This window comes from Anastrepha ludens, chromosome X (genome assembly GCF_028408465.1).
Source record: "Anastrepha ludens isolate Willacy chromosome X, idAnaLude1.1, whole genome shotgun sequence".
Classification (NCBI taxonomy): domain Eukaryota; kingdom Metazoa; phylum Arthropoda; class Insecta; order Diptera; family Tephritidae; genus Anastrepha; species Anastrepha ludens.
The window spans coordinates 87,712,717-87,728,910 of NC_071503.1; the positions used below are offsets into that span (position 1 = coordinate 87,712,717).

Sequence of the window (16,194 nt, forward strand, 5' to 3'; positions counted from 1 at the left end):
GCAAACATCGTACAAAAGTGAAATTATGGGTAAAATACGCACAAACTTATGGACTGACCTGATATAATTTTCATGTTACATATATACATAATATTATATATACATATGTCTTATGCCTTCATTTTTACATTCTTACATACTTGCATATCATAAAATATATGTAAATAAATATATTATTTCTTAATTCTATTGCATGCTTTTTGGAAAATTATATTTACTTATTTTATTATTCCAACTGTTTATTAAAGTCTAATTCAAACGCGAAAGTCAATTAAAAGATCTGAATCAAATAAACATAATTATGTAAAAATACTTAGGCAGACATATGGTATTTGAAATTAATCCAAATCTTTTTGCACTAAGAAGGGCCTCATCCAATTATGCCGCCCTGGGCTCTGACTAGGTTAGTCCGCCACTGCCAACAAGTCTTAGGACTAGAAGAAATACTCTTCAACGCTTAGAGCCATTATTGTAAAGAAACAAAGCAATCGAATTTTTTGAGTACTCTTATAAATGCTATAGGACATCTGATCCTTGGATTTTTTAAACTTTTTAAGGAGCTTATTTCGCAGGTTTTTAGGATTTCTTATGGACGTTTCAAAGGCTTTTCTCGATTTAAATGTATAAAAACACTCAGAAATATCAAAACCCAAAATCAAGCCTTCCCAGTTGGAATTTGGTAATAGTAATTCAATTAGGAAAAATAACATAAGGAGTAGTTAAGAGCAATTTTTTCAACAGGCTTACTTTCAAACCCTAAGATCTAATGAGACGTGATGAGATCGAGAATTCTAATTGTTCTAATTTAATGCTGCAAATGAGGTAAACTTTAAGGTCAGAGGTAACATTGTTTGGTATAAGATAATACTTAGGAAAGTTATTTGACTAAATAACGTTAGAAAGGAATTGTAGAAAGGATTTATTTTATGAATTAAAACATTTTTAAAGTCGTACTTATTTAAGATAAAGTTTAAAAGTAATTATTAAGGTTAGGTGAGATAAAAAAACATAAACAAAATCTGAAGGGAAACTATTTATCCCACACACTACCAATAAACAGTGAGAACGTTCTTTTACTTTTTTTATTTCTATTTAAGCTTAAAACTTATATTATATTAAAAACAAATATCTGAAACTTATGGTTTATTGCATTTACCGCAAACGGATTGATAGGTTTTGATCAAACATATGATTATTTGGACGTTTATTACGTATAGTTGGACATTGTAGATCCTGCTGTTGTCAAGATAATTTTATAAATCTTTTTTATAGTTGATCAAACGTAAAATATTTATGAGTTAGGTGAAGATAACTAGTTTAAAGAAAAGCATATACTGCATAATAACAGAAATAAAAATATCGCCTATACACGGTGGAGAGAATTCAGTTAAGTCAGTAAATCGGCTGAGTCCTTCAAAATCGTTGAGAGCCGGTTAACGGTTTGATGTTGGCCACACTCTCTGAATTCTCTCCACCTTTCTGGCAGCCGAAGTTATTTGGATATTTTTGCTTCGGATCGCCAAACCTTGTACTCTTTCATTCCCTTCATTACGTATGTTATTTCATAATTTTTCGCTTTAATTGTAGTTAGAAGGAAATAATAAGTTTGATACAAGATATAATTTACTACGCATATGATATTTATAGCCTGTACAGTTTTTGGCCGCGAAAGCAGGGCAGCTAAGGAGAAGGTGCTGCCTCCATACAGCTGAGATTTTGCAAACTTCAGAAGACCCCTCAGCGCCTCCAATCCACACGTGGCCAGTGAGTTCCACCAGACAAGGACTCCATACAACAGACAACTCTGCGAACTTCTTCTGATATAGGGATATCACTATATCTTTAACAATTTTATGCAGGGAGGATTTTACTAATCTGCTTTTACAGTAAGCATGATGGGTATGCGACAACACGTGCGAGGAATTTCGCTTCTTTTTTGCTGGTCAACCAGACTCAACGATTTTTAACAAAAAATATGACAGACTGATAACCCTCTCAGCCGTTCACAATCTTGGTATACAGCCCCTAGATATACAGCTCGAATAGATATGGGTTAACCAACAGCATGACATCTCCGCACATTTTTGAAGCAGGAAGTTGGGCACGTATAATGTCATCGGGACCAAGTGATTTGAAGGTATCAATCCCAACCCAGGCGGCGCTTATGCAGCAAATAGCGATACAAGAGATTGAAACGCTTCCCAGACAGGTGTTAATAGATGTAGAAGTAAGTTTAGTGACTTCTCGTCGCTCATCGCCCAATACCCCGATTTGCCTCTAAAATATCCCAAGGGAGCGGAAGTCTTCGAAAGAACTCATCTAAACTTCGACAATACATGGAAGCCCTCGACGCTTTCACAGAAGCTTCTTCTCCTCTTATTTGTGGCATGCGTCTTGATGTTTTTCTACAAATGGAGGGACCTACAGTTTCAAGCCTTTTAAAGACTCCGAACGGCAGATATTCTTATGATGAACTTTTTCATGGCAGAAACACACTCGGAGGTTTGCCATTGCCTGCCGAGGGGCAACCGCTATTAGACAAAACTTTTTCTTCATTTTAGTCTTTCACAGAGATTCAAACCAACGTTCTCTCTGAATTCCGAATGGAAGTCACGCACCAACTCATTCGGCTACGGCGGCCGCCTTAGTTATTTTAGCCATATTAAATAGGCGTCGGATCTACGCTCTGGGAGCCCAGCTGTCTACCAAGGCGGTTTTTCATTCTTAGAGAGCGTTCTAAGTGGACAGGACCTTTCAAGAGCACTATTAAAAGTTGAGGTGAAAATCTCCATCAAAGATTTTGTGTTAAATTTTGTAGTTTAATGTTTAATAAAAGCTGGGTACAGCGATCTTGCCAGTCCGTAGCAGTTATGTTTTCTTAAAGCTTTAGGCCAAACTCCATACCTAAGTCATTGAGTTCTTTGAGCCAAAACACGTTTTTTCATAATATGCACTGTGTAAGTTTGTGCGGAAGTCTACTGCTTTTGTATTTATAGATAGTTTTCCAAATGTACATATTTCATATGTAGTTCTAAGGAATATAAGTAGCTACTTTCTACGTTAGTTTCTAGCGTTATTGCATAATTCGGGGTAAAGTCAGGTAATTTGAAAATTCTTTTAATAAAATAACGCTGAAGTTTATTTACTTCTTCGAACAGCGTATAACCCCAGATTTGGGCGGCGTATGTTTGTATGGCTCTGCACAAAGCCTGAAACAGCTTCCATTTAGCTTTGTATGAGATGTATGACTTAGCTAAGAAATTGTTCCATGTGCTATTAATGCTAGCTTTTGCTGAATTATTTCTGGCTTGCACATGTTTAGCAAACGCCATTTTGGATGTGAGAATGACACCAAGATATTTATATTCTGCTACCACTTTTATTTCCTCACCTTTGTACCACCATTTTTCTGCCTTGGTTAGTTGACCACCTTTTCTAAAGACCATCGTCTCAGATTTCATTAAATTTACTTCCATGTTCCACTCAGCGCAATAAATTTCTAGTTTTTTAATCATAGATTGCATGACATTAGGATTATCAGTTAAGAGAACAATATCATCAGCATATAGAAGAAGACGTACATTTATTCCATCAATCAGTAGACCAGCTTTCAAACAGTCATGTAGATCATTCTGGTATAATGTGAAACGCAAAGGTGATAACGGACAATCTTGTAAAGGGTGTTTTTTTTAGAGGTTAGGTTTTCAAGATGAAATAAAACGTATATAATTTAATGTTATGGCCAAGAATTTAGCTTTATTATAAAGATAAGGGTTTGCCATTATGTTTTAAAAATGATTTCGGGCAAGTGGCCGCCGCGGCTGGCTCGAATAAATTCCAGCCGAGAGGAGCAATTTTCGACCACTTTTTGCAGCAATTGGGGCCGTATGTCAGCAATAACGCGCCGAATATTCTCTTCCAAGACGTCAATCGTCTCGGGCTTATCTGCGTAGACAAGCGACTTCACATAGCCCCACAAGAAATAGTCCAGCGGTGTTATATCGCACGATCTTGGAGGCCACGCCACAGGTCCACGGCGCGAGATAATGCGCTCACCAAAAGTTTCCTTCAATAAATCGATTGTTGCGTTGGCTGTATGGCATGTAGTGCCGTCTTGTTGGAACCAAAGGTCGTCCACATCAACATCGTCCAATTCAGGCACGAAAAAGTCATTAATCATGGCTCTATAGCGCTCTCCATTGACTGTAACATTATGGCCGGCTTCATTTTTAAAGAAATATGGACCAATGATTCCCTCTGCCCATAGAGCACACCAAACAGTGACTTTTTGAGGATGTAACGGCGTCTCAGCAATGGCTTGTGGATTATGTTCACTCCAAATGCGACAATTTTGCTTATTGACATACCCATTCAACCAAAAGTGAGCTTCATCGCTGAACAAAATTTTCTTGTGAAAATCGGGATCGGTGGCCATCTCGTTTTGGGCCCATTCACCGAACGTGCGACGCGCTTGATGGTCGTTCGGCTTCTTGCACGAGTTGGACCAAGATCCTTCCGCAAAATCTTCCATAAAGTGGATGGGCACATCTCCAATTGCTGAGCGCGATGGCGGATGGACTCATTCGGGTCTTCTTCGATACTCTGCTCCACAGCAGCAATAGCGTCTTCGGTGCGCACTGTACGACGTCTCTGAGGATGCGTATTATCCACTAGTTTCAAAGTGATCTGATACTTCCCTTCCTGTCCAAACTGCTGTTCTCGTATTCGAATATATATTTTTAATCAGATTTGTTATTTTGTTGGATAATCTCATCTGTCGAAGTTTGTAAATTAATGGCCTCCTGGGTACCCTGTCGAAAGCCGCTTTGAAATCCACAAAGTATGCATACACTTTTTTGTTTTCGTTGAACTTTAAATGTACTATAGATGCAAGATTGTATATGTTATCCACCGTTGAGTAGTTTTTTCTAAAGCCGGCTTGAAATTCAGTGAGCATGTTAATGTTTTCTATCCAGTTTGTAAGCCTTTCATTAATCGATCCCATTAAAACGTTTGCAGTACAGTTCATAAAGGATATTCCCCTATAGTTACTTGCTATATTTGCATTTCCTTTTTTAAAGATTGGGAAAACTATTGTTTTAAATGAATTATTGTTTTCTCGAAGGTGATGTTGTATACTTTCGTTAGCTCCATGATAAACTCTGTTGAGGCAGCCTTTAGTAGCTCATAAGGTTTTCTTCTTCTCCAGGTGCTTTGTTTGTTTCAGCATTTTTAATTATTTGTTGGAAAAAAAAATTGTCTGTACACCGGGCGCCACCTATCTACGGGCATGTTTTTCGACCCGCTGAATACGAATTTCAAGTCAGTTTGGGCCGTCCAGCCTTCAATTTCGAGTAAATTGCAAGCAAATCCAAAAAATATGAATGAATTAATAAATAATTTTTGAAAAAACACGAAATACGCGATTCTTTTTGAACACACCTCGTACACCGCCAACCCAATGATGACGGGTGTGGAACGTACTCGGAGGCCTGCCAGGGTTTTAAGGAGACGGGAACAGTCACGGTGTTAGCCCACCAGCCATTTCTGCAAAGTTTAACCTCAACATACACAGGTCGCAGAATACCGCAACCATCAGCTCAGTGATGAGAAAACAAATCAGAAGGTAAACGAGTTAAGGGGTCGTCACCGTTCAGGTTTCAAAAAAGAAGCCGCAGATCATTTAAAACTACCCAGGGTTCACTGCGCGGAGGCGACTTGCCCTGCACCCCTTCATAACAGTTAAATGAGAACAATTTTTTCCGTTGCCGATAAGAGTTATTTCCCAACGTTTATTATTTACGTTGCCTGACAACTAATCTGCAGGATAATTATCTTTTTCGTTGCAAATCTGTATTTTTATATATGTACGTATATACATATATGCGAAGGTTTGTTTTGCACCGTTTATTTGGGTTTCAAAAATTATAAATTGGAATAAATGGTACAAACTAAACTCCTGCATAAGCGAATTCGTATTTTTTTAACACATTGTGATTCGTTGTCATTGCCGAAGTGAGGTTTGAGTTAGTTTAGCCAGCGATCTGTATTCACTCAGCAACAAGTGTTAGCAAGAGTTGCTATGCAATGTAGCGCGCTCTTCTCTTTTAAATGTGAGCATTTAGTCTTATACTGAATTTCATTGCCTTTCGAGTTACGACAGAGGTAGCATCTGCAACAGAAGAGAATATCATAAACTTCGCGAATTATTCGATTGCACAGTTGCTATTGTTATGTCTTTGGCGTTTGCTTTTCAAACAAAAAGTATAACGACGCTACAATGGAAGAAGATGTAAGTATATATACATATATTTTATTGATGAAAAAACAAATTTTGGTAAAATATTAGTATTAAGTATTTAAAATTATGTGTTATAGTTACCGTCTAATAGCCTCACATTATCAAGCAATGTGGAAAACAGTGAAGAAGTAAATTTTTCGGAAATAAAATTGAAAATTTTAAATAAAGAGTACGAAATATGCAATAAAAAAGGGCGTAGCACTGTTTGGCAGATTTTTGGCAAGGTGAAGACTAGCACTGGTGACGAACTAAATAATATATATTAGTTGCGTGCAGAACCTGTTGGAACGTATATAAGTTCAATCAAAATAGCACTTCTAATTTAGTAAGACATAAGTGCTATAAAAATTTTAAAGACAGTGTTTCTGTATCGAAGATAGAAGTTAGTGCTGATTTGAAGCATGTCGGAATAAATATTTTAACAGAATGGGTAATTGCAAATTGCCGTCCCTTTCAAATAGTAAAGGATTCGGGTTTACTGAAATTCTCAGAGTTTCTTGTATCAATCGGCGCAAAATACGGACTCCACGTCAATGTTGAAGCCTTACTACCTCACCCAACAACAATATCAAGAAATGTATCTACTTTATATGACAAAACTCTGGCAAAAGTTAAAAATGACTTACAGTTTGTAACTGGAAATAAGATAGGTTTTGGCTTAACATCCGATATTTGGACAGATAACTATATTAGAACATCGTATGTTTCCCTGACTATACATTATACAAAGGATGGTGAACTTATAAATCGGCTATTAGGATTGTCCGCCTTTGAAGGACAAAGATGTACAGGTAAAGTTTATTTTAATAGTCAGTCGGTTATGTTATGATTTTGTCTTTAGGGGAAAATATCCAACGAAAGGTGTTGAACATTTTGAAATTTCATGACCTACTTATTGATAAATCCGTTTTTGTGACTGATAGAGGTAGCAATATGAAGAAGGCTTTTGAGCCTTTTAAAAGAATTTCATGCATAAACCATTTAATGAATAACGTGTTGGAACAAGCAATAACAAGTATTCCTGAGCTCAATGAGCTATGTGATGCAGCTACCAAGCTTGTTAAATTTTTTAAGAAATCTGGAGAGAATTCCGGTTTACAAACGACCTTAAAAAGCTTTTCACCCTCCAGGTGGAACTCAATATTTTATTTGCTGAGCTCAGTAAAAAAAAACTGGGCAGAAATTACTGATATTTTACAAGCCAAACAACAACTGTCTAAGTTGAATAGTATTAGCTTAAGCTATATAGAGGAAATATTAAAAGTATTAGAGATTTTCGAAGAAGCATCAAAGGAACTAGAAGGCGAAAAGTATCCAACGCTGCATTTGGTACTACCCCACATAAACAGACTAAAAAGTACTTGTTCAGTTCGTGAAAGTGACTTAGCTTTCATAAATCACTTTAAAGAAAAGTTAAATAATTTGTTGGACACCATTGTTTTTGAAAATCTTACAGTATATCACAAACTTGCCGTATTTCTGTTCCCGCCAACAAACAAGTTAATATTTTTCAACGAAAATGATAAGACTCTCATAAGAGATGAATGCAAGACTCTAATGTGTAGCTACTTTAACGATACGACCATCCAAGACCATCAAACTACACCTGAAAACCCGCCCACCACTCGGAAAACGCAGCTTTTCACAGCATTTTTACAACCAGCTGAAAGTTCTAATGAAGAAGATAATATAAATAATGAGATTATCAGATACGAATCAACTAGCGTCATATATTATGACGAATTCGACGTCCTTCAATGGTGGCGCTTACACCAAGTACAATTCCCTTTGCTTTTCAAAGTAGCCAATAGTCTGCTGGCGATTCCAGCCAGTAGTGCCGCTTCGGAAAGGCTTTTCTCAAAAGCAAGGAACTTAATATCAGAGAAGCGAAGTGCAATCGGTTCCAATTCATTTTCTGTGCATCAAATAATGTTTTTACATTATAATATGGATATGAATATATTAAATTAGTGTACGCTAATATTTTCTGTTATTTATTAAACTTATTCATGAATTAAATTTACTTTTGTTATATGAAATAAAAAACTTTTAGATACATATGTATGTACATAAAATTCCACCTCTTTCTAATACATACCTAATTACATTTATGTTCGTATACATATATTCTAAGTACTCAACAGTAAAATCAATTACATGTTTACATATTTTTAAACTAATTTACAAACGGTAATTTGTTGAAGTCGACCATATTGCCAATCGATTCATTTGCCACTCAAATCAATTGCTTTTCGAATTATGAACACAATGGACAATAATAATAAATGAAACATCTATCGTTATTGCAGTGTAGTGAGATCACTCTCTCTCTTCGTAAACATGCTCTTTAGTTCAGATGTTGAGTTAGCGTTATGTAGATCAAGTAGCAGAGTTTTATGCGAGTGACTTAGAACGCCAAATGAGTGAACCGTTGCAGGTGTTTAGTACAAACTAAGCGAACGAGTGGTAGGCTGAATACGATTTGGTACGAATGATTATTGTGAGAATATAACCAGACGATATTGCTACTCAATGGTTCAACTCGGAGATAAGATTAAATTAGACTAGTAAGAAAAAAAATTGCAGAAATAAGTGATTACGTTATTGAGACATTCGGTTATGTAAAGTTTATATTTCATAATACTTTTAACTGTTAATTGTTAATAATAAAAAATCCTACATGTTAGTTATCATGCAACGTAAATATAAACGTTGTGAAATAACTCGTATATCTCGTATTAAACAGTTATCAAGCAGAAAAAATAATCGTTGGAGCAATATATCTTATACATGTTATGTACTTGATTTTAAGTGGTTTTGTACAGTAAAATTTGTGGCACATTAATATAATACAATTTTTAAATTGTTATAAATTATTTCCAAAGTTTTATTTCGTAAAATATTAGATTAATATTAAGATATCTACAGTCAGCCAGAGCTGTTGATATAATGGAGAATATTGATTGGATTTAGTTTGGCGAAAATTGTTTTCGAAGAAAGGAGCACCCAGTGATTTTAATCCTCTAGCTGCCAAACCCGGACATTTACAGAGAAAGTGCTCAACAGTCTCCTTCCCTAAAAAGAGCCCACAGCTTCTGCAATGCGTATAAATGGTACGCCTAGCTTTTCTGCGTGACCGGTAAACACAGCTACGAGTAAGGACTTTCTGAGCGCTCCGTATATTGTACTGGGGCCAAAGGGTTTTCGAAATAGCACATGAAGAAATGGAGCTCCATCTTTTCTGCGCTTTCCTGAGAAATAATTTGTGCAGTTCCCCTTTAACAACTGTCAGGAGGATGCCGATGACCGGGTAGAAGGTCTCTGAGGCCAATTCAGTCCATTTCCAGGCAAGCTCATCAGCCATTTCATTTCCCTTAATGTTCCTATGTCCTGGAGCCCAGATCAGAGAAATGTTACCTGCACACCCAAGAGATTTGCGGTCCTCCTTACAGGAATTTGGTTCTGCACCATGGCGTAGTCAGAGCATTGATCACGGCTTGACTATCGAAGGCATTTTTCATGCCTGCAGGATCGCAAAGACTTCTGAAAAACACTTGCAGTATTCGGCAGTTTTAAGAAGATAGATAAATTGGCTGATTTAGAAGAAAGTGCTCCGAATCCCGACTCCATCTTGGAGCCATCAGTAAAGACAGAGGTCCAGCTTCGGTGAAGTTTTTCCCCTCAATTCAGTCCAGCCTATTTGGGAGCTTCCCACCAAACCCGTCATCCATACGTTTTTTTTTTTGTTTTACAGTAGAGTTGTAAAATGTCAACTTTAATATTTTTCATTATTGAAAAAACTGTAAGAGCCAAATCACGCGACGACTTTTCGCCATGGGTGGAAAGCCATGCGTGTCGAGTATGGTGGCAAAAACTGTTAAGAAGTCAACGGGGTAGACATGCATGCGCATGATTTCATGCAAATGTTGACCGCGACTGCGCTTCAAATGATCCATCCGCTTAGTCCAATTTTGTTATACTCTTTCCAATGTGTAAAGTGAACCATGTAATGTGAAGCAGGATCGTAAATGTATAGGTGCTATTATTTTTTTGGAAGAGCTTTAGGGCAAACCTGCCGACTAAAGTTTCCTTTGTAAATAAAAGATTATTTTTTTCAGTTAGGGCAAATAACTGCCTTCCAACTATCAGGTTGAGACTGAGCTGACTGAGCTGCCTTCTGATAGAATGGCTTTATTTTTATACTTTCTTTTTGCCTTGTCATCAATAAAATATACATAATTACAATCAAACATTGTTACAAGTAAAAATCAATAACAAAATTGTAAACACTTAAAAATACTATACAAATGAAATTCTGCTTAGGTTGACTTAAATTTTGTTCAGGTTAACTTACTTCACAGTGAGCTATGGCTTTGCTTTGGAGTGGGGTATCATATGACAAAAAAATGTATTTGGTGTGTGCCATGTGTTTACTTATGTTTCGGGTTTCAAAAAAAAGGAAAAGAATTTTTGTCATTGAAATTAAAGAGTAGAGTAAATTGAAATGAAAAGAATTGTGTCATTGAAGTAGAGCAAGTTGAAATGAAAAGAATTATGTCATTGAAATTGAAGAGTAGAGTGAATTGAAATGGTTTACATAATTTGAGTTTGAGTATTAAAAATATATTTAAAGAATTCGAAAGAAGTTTGAAAGTGAAGTGGAGGTACTCTACACCCCTATTCCCATTCGTGATTTTCTACGAAGTGTAACAGAAATTCATTTAGGACTCTGTGACTCCTTTCAACTGTTATTGTCTGATGGTGATAGGGTGCTGAAAAGGTCTGCTTTATATTTAGTATTTCGCATATATTTTTCATTAATTCATTTGCAAACTCTGTACCTCGATCAGATTTTAATGTTTTAAAAAGTCCGTATTTTAGTATTACCTGTTCTACTAGTGTCTTTGCGATAGAAGTTGCTTCTTTAGTTTTCATTGGGAATAAGATTACGTATTTGGTCAGTTCGCATTGTACCGTTAAAATATATCGGAAACCATTTGATATAATCAATGGTCCTACTGTATCTATGCTTAAATTTTCAAAGCTTGTACTAGGTGTGTCCGTTATTGTCATTTTTTGTTTTATGTACTTTGTCTGTTTGTTTCGAGTACATTCTTTACAACTGTTTACATATCGTTTTATCATTTTTCTCATGTTCTTCCATATGTATTTTTGTTTTAATTTTAAAATAGTTTTTCTTATACCCAGATGTCCTCCTAGTGCTGAATTGTGATACTCAAAGATTAAATTTTTTATAATTTCTTCGCCATTAATTTGTTTTGGGGCTTTATATAAAATTATTCTTAACCCTCCAATGTTCGGTGCCTTATGATGCGGTAAGTGCATCATAAGGGTCTGCCCAGACCCATACAAATAATGTAAGAAATACGATTTTAAAAATAATTTTATTTATTTATTTGAACGGATTAGTATTAATTTCGAAGAGCAATTGGGTTAACAACTATATAGTTGCATGGAATCTTCATTAAGACATATGGGACGATTACATTTGCTGCAGTTATAACGAGTTTTACGTCGCTTTTTCGAAGAAGAAGCAGCACAATGGTAGCACGATGACCGTGTTGAAGCAACTTGAGCATATGATTGTTGCTGTGCTGCATCTGATGTCGATGGACAAGATTCCGGTACCTAAAAGTAGCGAAATAATTTATTTTAAATTAGTAAATATGAATACATGCATACACATATCTTTATACGCGGAGATATATGTAGGTGTGTATATAATTCATACTCACCTCGATATTGAAAAGATTCATTGCTTGTCTTGTATGAGCAAACCTCCATACTAATGGGTTAGTCGCCCGTTTCGTCATATGTGGGATAACTAGCTGCCGTGCCAATTCAATGATAAATGAGCGCCTCTTATCTCTCTGCTTTACCGGATTCAGCTCGTCATAGATGATGAATGAGGCCAAACCGGCAATATCAAGCATATTATAAAACATTGCCAGTGGCCAACGGTTTGTCGAGCGTCTGCACGAATAGCCAGTCAACATTTGATCCATTGTATCTACCCCCGCATTAAATTTATTGTAGTCCAAAATTTGATCTGGCTTGAATCCTTTCAATGGATCGGTGCTTTGACGGTAATGGGCAGTGGATAACATAATTACTGGCTTTTTCGGCTTTGCCATTATTGTGATAACAAAATAAAGTGCTTTTAACATCACGCTTCGGGTTAAGCAATTCATGCGGAAAGAAGGTCTTATTTTTTCTTACGGTACCGACGAAAGCCACTCTACGATCCATTAACATTTCTGCCAAGTTGTATGTTGAAAAAAAATTGTCAGCATAAACAGTCCTACCGCTGTTCATATAATTTTCCATCAATTTTATGACGACCCGTTCTCCTTGATTCGTTTCTCGCTGGCCACCTGGTGGTTTTCCGGTATAAATTATACCTTTCAAAGGGTAGTTTTAAACAGAGTCACAAATCCACCACATTTTCATGCCATATTTTGCCGGCTTACTCGGAATATATTGGGTGAATCGAGTGCGCCAACGATATGGAAATAACTGTTCATCGACGGTTACATGACAATCCGGAGTGTATGCTTTCTCTAAATTGGCCATCAGCATGAGCCATACATCGTCCAGGGCAGTAGATTTGCTTTGCTTCAACCTCTCAGCACGAGTGCCACTGTTATCGAAACGGATGAAAGTAGTTAAGCTCTTGAACCGATTCAATGACATAGTGGCCTTATAAATTGGCATATTGTAACTGGCCCACAATTTTTTCGCTGGCTGAGAATTCGAGTGGAATACACCAGCAATAAGTAGCCTCCCAAAAAAAGCATACATTTCGTCTTCGTTAGTCATTACCCAAGAACGCTGTTTATTGCTAGGATGCTTTTCATTCCATAGACGAAACGCTTCAACGGCTTTTCTGTTGGTTTCCCGCACAATGATACTTACGATTTCAGGACACAGCAAAAGCTTGAAAAGAGCTTTATGACTCGGTGACGCTCCTCGTAGTTGCCCTTTACGAGTAAAAGTTGTAACATTGTGACAACGAGGCCTTCCAGGTGGTGGAGGATTTGAATTCCACATCTTACCATCTTTCGACCTGTCTATAAGGCCCTGGGTAATTGATGTGCTGCATGATTCCATTATGGTTGAAGCCTGAAGGGCGATAGCTTCTCTATACAAATCCTCAATATCATCATGGTTTTCATCCAGAACAGCCTCTAACTCGATTTCCTGTTCTATATCTGATGCTTCACCGAAGTTATCTTCATCTGGAAAATATTCATCATCTTCTACGTCGCCATATTCTACGTCTTCAATTTGTGCCTGAAGTCGCTGACGTTCTTCCGGACTCACATTTGCTGCACTTAGCTTACGAAGCAAACGCGTCATCACATCAACTTCATCCATATTTACTTGTTCCATTTTATTTAAAAAAACACTTCCCACTAATTAAAAAACACGTGTTCACTTTAATTTTCAAATGTCAACTAAAAAATTATCTCTGCCGCTGCCTCCGCTAACAGTTTAGTTGTTTACACCTAACGGTTAACCAATTTACATGAGAAACTTATATGGGTCTGCACAGACCCATGTGAGCTTAATTAACGAAATTAGTTTAAAATTATTATTTTTACAACAAATATAGCAAAAATCTTAATTTTGCTACTTCATTGTGTTTAGCACACTACATTTTAGGAAGTCATGGACTAAGAAGCCTCAGATATTAAAAATAAAAGATCTACATACATTTAAAGATCGAATGGGTCTGGCCAGACCCATATGAACATCGGAGGGTTAAGGGTCTTAATTTTTGTTCTAATATTTCACTTTGTAACTTGTTGAATGCATTCTTAAAATTTTCAATATTCATTTCTCTTAATAAATTATCTTTTGCTAGCGCTAGCTTTTCTATATTTCTTTTAGTCGCTATTGATGATAGTTTCGCCATGATTGAAACGTATTTCAGAGGATCCTCACTATATCGGACTATTATATCCCCATTTTTATTTATCTGTATTTCGGATCCTTTAATTTTTTCTTCGTATACGAATTTTAATCTTTTTATATTTCTTATATCGGCTGTACATTCCCAAATGTGAAGTTGGCCTGACTTCGAATGAGAGTTGTAGTTCTCCTTGTCTACCCTGGTGTTATTTTTGGCAGACATTCCCCTTGTTATTACAAACATTTTATTATTGTCATCACAATTCGTTGGTATCATTTTTTTTAGTATGTCTGAGTCTATCTTTATTCGTGATAATGCATCGGCATTTGTATTCATTTTGCCTTGCTTGTAGACTATTTCGAAATCATAGTCTGACAAATCAAGTCTAATCCTTGTCATCTTGGATGAAGGATTTTTGTGTGAAAATAAGGAGATAAGAGGTCTGTGGTCCGTTACCACGGTGAATTTTCTACCCATTAGGTATGGACGGAAGAAATTTATTCCCCAGTGAATCGCGAGTAGTTTTTTTTCTATGACCGATTTATTTATATCATGGTTTACTATGTACTAATATGCCTGACAAAGTCCTTACAATTTCTTCAATATTTTCTATTTAAAATGTAATTATATATATATTTTTTTTTTCTTAATACATTTGAACAAAAAATTTTATTTAAAATTTTTTTTTTTTTTTTTTTTTTTTTTTTTTTTTAACGCCATTGTGCATTTTATTAAAGTTAATACAAATTCTACACTTTTTTTATTTTCATTAAGGTGCACGAATATTCAATTTTATGTTTATTTACATTTGTTCTTATACCAGTTTTGTGCTTAAATACTTGTCAATGATAAAAATTTTAAATTAAATGTTAATATACAATATTTAAATGCATTAGCGAAAAATCTCTATTCAACAATATTTATCATAGCATGTGTGAACAATTTGTTGCGCGTCGTTAATAATATTGAGAATTATTTCACTTTAATTAGCCGCCTAATCACATAAAAATAGTTAATTGTTACCTAATAACAACTTTATACTTTTAATTACATTATTTTATGCATTAATCAGCAAATAATCAGTCATAATCAAAATTGGGATATTCACAATCCAAAATATATATATATGTAATATATATGTAGTTATATAAAGTACAATGTATGCTGTATGATAGTTAGTTTTTCAATCATTAGTTTATCGCAAGAAGTGGCATTTTTATTTTAAATTACTTTAGCTTTTTGTTACTGTTGTTTTGAACTTCGCATGTAGCGCACTGCGCATTTATACAGCCTTGTAGACTCTGACGGACTTCACGTCGTTGAGGGTGAGAGGAGTCACTAGCTCGGAGTCAGTGAATTCACGAATAATGGTCGATGGTTTGTCACCCTTCTGTTCTTGCACCAATTTGTTGCCATCCAGAGTGAAGACGCTCTTCAATTTGCGACCATCAAGTGTCTCTTCATCGAATTCCTCGCCCAGCTTGAAGTTGATCGTAGTTGTCTTGAAGGTTGAGGTAGTGGTGAAAGAGTAATTATCACCATCCTTCTTCAGTTCAACGGTGGGGCTGACACTGTTACCCATTTTGCGTAGAATCATACCGACACACAATTCCTTCATGTATTCGTCGAAGTTTTCACTCTTTTCTAATTTGTATTTCTTTCCTTCCGAGACAGCCAATTTTACTAATAATTTATTTAGCGTTTAGGATCATACGCAGGATCGCCATGTAAAGGTGATGCAGGATCGTCAATGTATAGGTGCTATTATTTTTTTGGAAGAGCTTTAGGGCAAACCTGCCGACTAAAGTTTCCTTTGTAAATAAAAGATTATTTTTTTCAGTTAGGGCAAATAACTGCCTTCCAACTATCAGGTTGAGACTGAGCTGACTGAGCTGCCTTCTGATAGAATGGCTTTATTTTTATACTTTCTTTTTGCCTTGTCATCAATAAAATATAA

General features: G+C 36.0%; 1 protein-coding gene across 1 annotated transcript; it reads right to left on the reverse strand.

The window, feature by feature from the left end:
• Positions 1 to 15,366: 15,366 nt before the first annotated feature.
• LOC128869222 (sodium/calcium exchanger regulatory protein 1-like) lies at positions 15,367 to 16,194 on the reverse strand. The gene has a single exon (XM_054111750.1). It carries the CDS (start codon positions 15,853 to 15,855, stop codon positions 15,520 to 15,522), a length of 336 nt encoding a protein of 111 aa, XP_053967725.1. The 5' UTR covers positions 15,856 to 16,194; the 3' UTR covers positions 15,367 to 15,519.

Excerpts from the sequence above, each read along its gene's own strand:
- LOC128869222 (XM_054111750.1), bottom strand. The coding sequence starts at position 15,855 with ATGAAGGAATTGTGTGTCGGTATGATTCTACGCAAAATGGGTAACAGT.